This window comes from Magnolia sinica, chromosome 6, assembly GCF_029962835.1.
Source record: "Magnolia sinica isolate HGM2019 chromosome 6, MsV1, whole genome shotgun sequence".
Taxonomy (NCBI): Eukaryota; Viridiplantae; Streptophyta; class Magnoliopsida; order Magnoliales; family Magnoliaceae; genus Magnolia; species Magnolia sinica.
In genome coordinates, this window is record NC_080578.1 from 59154744 (window position 1) to 59163575 (window position 8832).

Genomic DNA, 8832 nt, shown 5'->3' on the forward strand with positions numbered 1-8832 from the left:
TAGGTTGGAGGGAGGGTTGGATGTCACATACACTTAGTAGGTTGATGTTATCTGCTGGTTGTACTGTACTAGTTGGACTTGAGACCTACTCATATATATATAGGGAAAAGGTACTATGCGCTCGACCTTACGAGTCCGTCCCATGAGGTCGAGCTATGTGGGCCCCACCATGATGCATTTCGAACATCTAACCCATCAGTCAGATGCACCATTCCATCATGGGCCTAGGTCTGAAAAATCAAGTCAATCCGTGACTTGTGTGGGCCACACCAGATACAGAAGTGGGGAGGGGCCGTGCACCATTAAAACATTCATAATCAGTTTTTTGGGCTCACAGAGATGTGGTTTGCAAATCCAGCCCATCCATTATGTGTGTCCCACTTTCATGAGGGTTCAGACCAAGTTTCAGCAGCATTCAAAACTCAGGTGGGCCCCACCAAGTGCTTTTATATGTTTTAACGGTGTTTCACATGATTTTAGATGGTATGGCCCACCTGAGTTCCGTATACGGCTGGTTTTTGGGATATCCCATAATTTAGAGGGTACCCATCAAATGCACGATGTTGATGGTCGACACGCATCACGGTAGGGCCCACACAGCTTGACCTCACGGGAGCTAATCGTGAGGTAGAGCGCATAGTACCTTATATATATATATATATATATATATATATATATATATATATATATATATATATATATGGAAAAGGTTTTATGCAGTCCAGCTGTGTGGCCCACCGTGATGCATGTCGAACATCTACCCCATCAGTCAGATGCACCATTCCATGGTGGGCCTAGGGCTTAAAAAAATGAGGCTAAATGTGCTTTTTAGCCTCGGTTGTAAATGAACTGAAGTTAAAAGTTCATTTTTTGCTTCGGTTGGTGAGAAACTGAAGCCAAAAGTCTGCCCTTTTACCTCGGTTGATGAGTAACCGAGGCTAAAATTCTGTCTTTTTACCTCGGTTGGTCAGAAACTGAGGCAAAAGTCTGCCCTTTTGCCTCGGTTGGTGAGCAACCGAGGCTAAAAGTCTGCCCTTTTGCCTTGGTTGGTGAGTAACTGAGGCTAAAAGTCTACCTTTTTGCCTCGGTTGGTGAGAAACTGAGGTCAAAAGTCTGCCCTTTTGCCTCGGTTGGTGAACAACTAAGGCCAAAAGTCTGCCCTTTGGCCTCGGTTGGTTAGAAACTGAGGCAAAATGTCCACCATTTTGCCTAGGTTGGTCAGAAACTGAGGCAAAAAGTCTGCCCTTTTGCCTCGGTTGGTGAGCAACTGAGGCCAAGTCTGCCCTTTTGCCTCGGTTGGTGAGCAACCGAGGCTAAAAGTCTACCATTTTGCCTCGGCTGGTGAGAAACTGAGGCCAAAAGTTTACCCTTTTGCCTTGGTTGGTGAGCAACTGAGGCCAAAAGTCTACCCTTTTGCCTTGGTTGGTGAGCAACCGAGGCTAAAAGTCTAACATTTTGCCACTGTTGGTGAGAAACTGAGGCCAAAAGTTTGCCCTTTTGCCTCGATTGGTGAGCAATTGAGGTCAAAAGTTTACCCTTTTGCCTCAGTTAATGAGTAGCCGAGGCTAAAAGTCGGTCCTTTTGCCTCGGTTGGTGAGCAATCGAGGCTAAAAGTTTGCCATTTTACATCGGTTGGTGAGAAACCGAGGCCAAACGTCTACCCTTTTGCCTCAATTGGTGAGTAATTGAAGCCAAAAGTCTGTAAGTTAACTTTTTTAACCTTAGTTGGGGATCAAGGGTGAGTAATCTAGACCATTGCTCTTATGGACCTTCTCATGGATGGCAAAGATTTGAAGATCCTAGCCCTTCGATCAACGGCGCACAAATACATGGTAATGTAAAGAAAAATCAATGGTTTTACTTTCTATTGTCCAAAGATCAGAGGATTGGGACTTCTAATTTTGAAGACGTGGAGCATCTGCATCCATCACGGGGGCCCAGTATAGATGATGAGGACCATGAGAAATGGACGGTTATGATCGAGCAGAGAAACAAAATTGGTTAAATATCTATTTAGTAAGCCCACCATCGATTTCTTATGACTCCGACGAAGCCCTTTTGTTAGATATTTTCAGTGTATTGTACATCCATGTTGGATCACAACATATTAACGGTCTGGATTACCAAACCATGGATCCAATACTTGGAACTGAAAACCCATGTATACAGAGCAAAGATGGGGGCCACGTACGGTAGAAGCTAGAGCCGTCCAAACAGCTACCGAGGGGTCGCGTCAGGGTCAGGGCCGGGCCTGTTTGATTTCCAGGTGAAATGGTAAATACCGTGTAAAAGAATAATTATTATTTCCCTGTGCATTTACATCATACCTTATTTGACTCTTACTTTTTTATAGAAAAACCAAGAATATTACAAAATATCCATGGGTCCCACTGTGATGCATTTTACTTATCCACACCGTTTATCTATTATTCCAGTTGAATTTATAGCATGAGTAAAAAAATGAGGCGTATCCAAAACTCAGGTGAACCATGTCATACGAAAAAGGAAATTGAATACTGACCATTAAAAACTTTGTGGGGCCACTTTTTCTTTTGGCGTGGGCCACTTAAGTATTGGATCTACTTCGTTTTTTGTCTCGTGCTTCAAAATATTGTAGTAAAACAGATAGATGGAATGGATATATCATATGCATTATCACGCTGTTCAAAAATTAAAATTTTTTCTTTTGAACTAATTTCAAAGACACGAATTCTTATTATTTTTCAAACACGTGAAATAAGGGGGAATTACTGTTTATAGTGTATTTACCATCTCTTTGAAAAACAAACAGGCTAAGAGAGAGCGTCCTTTTGTTCTCTCTCTCTCATCGATTCCTTGAAAGAAGAAAAAGAAAAGAAAAAAGAAAAAAAAATCAAAATCAAAATCAAAAGCGCTGGTATTTCGATCAGACAGAGGTGAGCAATTCAATCTCTCTTTTCCTCGTTTTGGATCTTCGATTGGAGGAATCTGATCGAAGAAGAAGCTCAATCTTACAGGTATTCTTGTTGGAATTCTCTTTTTCTTTTGAATGTGTTTAGTGAGATTCTGCTGCGTTTTTTTTTTGATTATCTGAAGCTTTTTTCCGAATCGGTTTGAATCGAATTATTTACGGATCTTTGCTTGATTTCTTAGTTCTTTATCGGAATCGCTCAGTTTTTGCTTCGATCTCCCGATGGGAAGTCGAATTTCCTTTTGATTTTGCTTGCATGCTATGATTTGATGCTTCCTTCAGAACTGTATGGGGAATTCGCTCAGTAGAAGCTTCGGTTTTCCGATCCCTTCTCGAAGGGATTTCTCTCTCTCCCCCCAATCGTTTCTAAAAAGATCGATATCTTCCCATAAAAGAAAATCATATCTTAGGATTTTGTTTATTTAGGTTAATTAAGTTTTTTACTTTGACGAGCTTGATTAAGCTCGTAATAATTAGATCTCAGGGTCGGTAGCTTCCAAGATCCTGCTGCAGCTAAGATTTCTGCTTTCAGGTAATTCGGAAGCTCTAAAACGCTCTTTCTTTCAAGGATTCCTCTCTCTGTATGCCGATACTTCTTGTTGGATCTCTTTTCAGCAGATGATTTCGTTTGATTGTACCTTTTATTTTGGGGATTTTGATGAAATCTCTAAAATACTTGATTTCTAGCAAGTTTATCTGGCTCTGGATCTTTATTTTTTCTATTATTTGTAGCGATTTTGATTTCTGTTGTTGTTTTCATTTTCCTGGCTTTTGTTCTTTCAGTTCCTGAAGAGAAATTTCTTTCTTGAGTGGATCGTTCCTTCTTTTATGTTCTTAATCGAGCATCCTGCATTTTGTTTCTGCCGATGTGAATCGAGATGATATCTCGACTTTTCAAGGTGTCCGCTGCTGAAGAAGTATCTCAAATCATATATATATTTCGCTTGATTTTAAATGAGTATATGTATATTGCAGAAGTAGTAATGGATGAGATACATATTCGAAGATGGTGTATGAGTTTTGTGTGTATGTGATGGGATTCTGTTTTATTAATTTTGGTCTGTGCTTTTAAGGTCATGTTGGTCTTTTTCATTGGAAAATGCTTCCTCTTGGAGAATTCGTGACCTTCTATTGCTTTTGGATATTTTTCTTTAGTAAATTAGATTAATGAGTTCTGCTGGCCTTTTGCATGTCGGTCATGTTGGTCTTTTGCATTTAATTGCCATGCTTAATTTGTTGCTAGCTATGGGTTTTGTGATCCCTTCGTTTTTTGTAGTTCACCATCATTGAATAGTTGGTCCCTTTTTTTTTTTTTTTTTTTTTTCCAGGTCAAGTCATATTTATGTGTATAAATGTGTTTGACACACAAAAGAATCCAAGAGCTGACTCTCTTTTGCATGTTAAGATCAATCCAAGGCCATGACAATGCCAAGAACATCCACCTAGTGACTTCTCTATTGCTCAGTTCTGGTTTCTGGAGCGACTACTTGTCATCCATGGGCACTGGTGCTATAAGAGGATTACCCAAATGGTATGAACTACAGAATCCCTTCTTTATCTGCTTTCACTCAATACAAAATTGTATATTTATATGGGTTGCATGGCTAGTTCGTACTCGTGGAAACTACATTGCATTCAGATCTGCTATTTCTATTATAAGAATATTTTATTTTGCAGTGATTTTATTGTGAGTAGGTGACTCATGAGCACCTACAATGACCGGTATTCCAAATTCCGAACTCAACCTGATGTAGTCAGCATTTTGGATATTGTAAGTTCTTTATAACAGACTGGGAATGTACATGAATGTTCTTATTACATATTTTCCCTTGAGCATCAAGTAGCCCTATTCCCTATCTCATCTCTTTCCTAGACCAACAATCTGCTTGTGCTGTGTAGTTTGTTGAATATGGGAATGAGCGAAGCATTGTATTGCTCCAAGCTTGCTTAGATCAAGTGAAATTTCAGAGCGAAGACTTTCAGTCAAAGCCAGATCTTCTATCAACTATCTTTAGATACTTTCAGACCAAATTTCGCCACAGTTTTCTGTGAAGCACTGAGAAGTAAAGTGATGAGTGAAGGATTTCTAGAAGGTCTCTCCAAGCAATTGCATTTGTCTACACTCGAGAAAATTGTTGTTGGTCTTGCTCTGCCAGATTCAGGAAATATGGATTTCAGAATCAGAGGTAAGTTGAGTTGATTCGTATACTGTTTTTATATTTTCTGAATTAGTTGTGCAGGTTCCACTTTGAATTGTGGTTGAGTCCAATTGCCCAACTAACATGTATTATGCACATTTCTATAGATAGCTATCTTGTATGATTTTTTATTTTTATTTTTTCACTTTCAATTGCAAGGGTATTACTTAGCTTCATGTACTCTGTAATTAAGGTGATTAATAAAATTTTATTCTATCAGCCAACATAGTTCTAAAACTTGCCATGTCAGTCTAACTCAGTCGAATTTTAGATCACCATTGGTACTCGATAACCAATTTAAATGGGAAAATTTAAAGGGTTATTCTTGAAATTCCTTTCAGAGGTGAAAGCATTTTGCTGTTATTCATAATTTGTAATGCAGTAAATTATGCATGGTTATATTTGTATTTGAATTATTGTTCTTGAAGTTTTTCAGCTTAGTTTGGAAGAAAACCTTCATGGTACATTGTTCAACTCTATTGAATAAATTGCAGGCAGATTGGATTTAATCTTCCAGTTGCTGATCTTTTCCATCATTTGTGTTGTTAGGGAAAAAAGATCATGCTGTCCTCAGTTGGGATCAGAGATATAAGATTGCTATCAATGTAGCTGAGGCTTTTGATTATCTACATAGCTGCAGTGCTTAGTCCGTTATCCGCAGGGATGTGAAATCATCGAACATCCTTCTGGCCAATGATTTTGAGCCACAGGTCTTGCATTTTTCTTTTATGTAGCTGAACTGATATGTTTGTTATGTAGTATCATCATTGTCTTTAGCCATTCAAACCTGAAGTCACTGACTATATCACCATCATTTGACTTGACCATATTGCTTGGGACTGGGAGTGATGAAGTGCAAGTGCAAAATGCATTACCCCTGTATGTTCTGTTGGCAAAACATGTTTCTGATATTACAGTTTCAGAGGTATGCCATATCAAATGTATATGGTTCCATAGGTCATTTAATTTCCTGTGGCATGCTGCCTATCTGTCTCTTTCTGGATAAGCTCTGATGTGGTTGTACAACAGCATTCTGCAGTTTATCAGCTCAGGAGGACATTCATTCTGAAAGCTTTATCTGAGTTTGGGAGTGGAGGTAAAAAAGAAGCCACCTTTGTTATTCCTGAGCTTAGGAAGTTGTTAGCTGATGGCAAAGCTGGCAATCTCACCGTCTTACTTTTCTTCAGGGGAAGCTGCAAGTACTTCCAGTGAAAGTGATCTACTCAAAGACCAATTCGATCTGACATCTTTTCCATGTAATTTTTATTTCTATTTTATTTCCTTCTTCTCTGATGAACTGACTTGTTATGTTGGTTGGTAGACTTATACTACTTTATGCATGCAATGCAGAGAACTACATTGTTATCATTGTTCATAGGCTTCTTTTCCACGTACGATATTCGTTAGACGCAGAACTAATCTGGAATGTTGGTTGGTTATAATATGTCATATGGGGATTGCAAAGAATCACGTGTTTTACCTGCATTTTACATTGTTGTCATGGTTCATGCTCTGGAGTGATTAGGAAAAAAAAAAAAAATCTAAAAAGTTGGCAAAAATCTCGCTACAGTTCAATAACTGTTTTGATACATTGCTACAATTGGATTATCCATATAACATGCTTTTGTGCATATGTGTCGTGGGTGCCTGCTTGTATATATTTCTGGTTGAGTGCTATAATATGCCTGCTTGCATAGTTTTCTGTTTCTAGTGCATTGCATTCTTAATTTTTACCAATGAGATTAATCGCCCTCAATCCTTTTTTTTTTAAAAATTAAAAACATGTTCTGTTTGGAACTCTTTATTTAAAAAAATGCTTAGTTCTGTTACCAAACACCTATATAGGAATTAATCTCACTCTAGATAGCAGTAATTATAGATTAGAGATTTTGATCTCCAATGCATAAAATCAATCGTTACATTGAACAATTAGATCAACTCACTTTTTTGGGTGACTACCAAACAGGGCCTTGAGTATAAAATAAACATGCAAGTCTAATTATTATGAATCACTCCTCTGACATGGTGGTGTATTGGTTTCTCTGTTGCAGGTGGAGTAACATTGATGGATGCCTTCTTGATAAAGTTCTTCCCAGTCGTCTATCGAAAGACCAAAGATCCTAGTTTGGATAGCAATTACTGCAAATACGACAACCACGACCATCAGCTATTCACATCATCATTGAATCTGGCCGGCTTGACTTCGACCTTCTTTGCGTCCTACACCACAAGAAACCTCAGTCGGAGGCTGACCATGCTCATTACAGGGATTTTCTTCATCATTGGCATGGTGCTAAATGCAGCTGCCCGGAACCTTGCCATGCTCATTATAGGAAGGATCTTCCTGGGGTGTGGAGTCGGCTTCACTAATTAGGTCTTTTTCTAGTTTCACTTCCGATTCCCGGGGCATGACCGTTTTTATCCCCTTTTGTAACCACGACATATGTAGATTCCCATTAAAATGGCATTCACCTTATTTTGCTAGCAGTGTCATTACTAAGATCAAGATTCACGGATTTTTGGTGTAACATAATATCTATAAGTCTGATAATTCATTGTTGAGTACATGCCGATATTTCATTGGCAGTTTCAAGTTATTTTGTAAAAATCTTTTTTTGTCTTTTGTTTTTGTTGATTGGCTGGTAAGCAAGGTTCAAATCTGAGACCTCAATTTTGAAATGCACCCTGTCTACCATTGATCTACTGGCTCAAATTCTTGCAGTTTTGCTACCATCTATTTTTTATTTTCCTTTTTTAGTTTCTTGTTGGTAAGATCTTTTTTCTGATTGTTGTGGATGCTTATATTCCTTCTTGTGGCAGGTGCAGCTGCACAGTATCCGTTCCTTGGTAGTTCAGCTAATTTGAATCTGCAACAAGAAGTTGCTGGAAATAGCAGCTATGTTGATGTTGAATTCATGGATCATGTGATTATGGCCGTTAGCAGAGGAAAGCGTCCATTGCCGATGACGCACCAGATCTCTCCCAACTACAGCTCCAACATGTTGGCTGATTTCTCTGAGAAGGACCAGAGGCTTCAGTTGTTGAAGTCGAGATTTAGCAATCTGAATTAGAATCCAATGATGACGGTTGATCAAAGCTTCAATTGTTGACTTCTTTTTTGTTTTTTTTTTTCCCCCCAGATTTCTATTCCAAATAGAAACTAAAATTTCAATTTGAAAAGTGGGTGTGATTCCCATGTTTTTCTCCATGAGTTGTTACCTTATGAGAACAAAAATGCAAGCCATTTGATCAATGGCCATTGAAAATGCACAAGTTTATGAATGGGTTAAAATAAATGATTTAGCTTCGATTATTGTTAAATGATGTCAGAAATTGATTTTAGCCTCGATTAATGTCAACAAAGGCTAAATCTATAAAACTGAGACTACAACTCCCGTGGCTAAAGACTTTAGCCTCTGTTGTTGAGAACCGAGGTTAAAAATAGATTTAGCTTTGGTTGGAGGCAATTGAGGTTAAAATTTAGATTTAGTCTCAGTTGAAAACAATGGAGGCTAAAATTTTGTTTTAGCCTCATTTCGAGAAAGTTGAAGCTAAAAAGGTTTTTAGCCTTGAAGAACCGAGGCTATAAAAATCATTTTAGCCTTGGTTGCTAAAACTAATGCTAAAGCCTTTAGCCACGGGGGTTTCAACCTCTGTTTGGATAACTGAGGCTAAAGGCTTTAG

General features: G+C 38.5%; 1 protein-coding gene across 4 annotated transcripts; it reads left to right on the top strand.

Annotated features, from left to right (window-relative positions):
* Nucleotides 1-4297: 4297 nt before the first annotated feature.
* On the top strand, nucleotides 4298-8401 carry LOC131248782 (uncharacterized). 4 transcript variants are annotated; one of them, XR_009172453.1, is made up of 4 exons: nucleotides 5967-6073; nucleotides 6178-6404; nucleotides 7200-7522; nucleotides 7637-7869. XR_009172453.1 is itself a non-coding variant. In XM_058249235.1 (3 exons), exons 2-3 carry the CDS (start codon nucleotides 6296-6298, stop codon nucleotides 8217-8219), a joined length of 360 nt encoding a protein of 119 aa, XP_058105218.1. In that variant the 5' UTR covers nucleotides 5967-6073; nucleotides 6178-6295; the 3' UTR covers nucleotides 8220-8401. The 4 variants fall into 4 exon arrangements, 1 of the variants encoding a protein (XP_058105218.1); XR_009172455.1 differs by lacking the exons at nucleotides 5967-6073; nucleotides 6178-6404; nucleotides 7200-7522; nucleotides 7637-7869 and adding exons at nucleotides 4298-4481; nucleotides 4628-4721; nucleotides 4850-5228; XR_009172454.1 differs by lacking the exons at nucleotides 5967-6073; nucleotides 6178-6404; nucleotides 7637-7869 and adding exons at nucleotides 4319-4481; nucleotides 7969-8401.
* The last annotated feature ends 431 nt before the right edge of the window (nucleotides 8402-8832 follow it).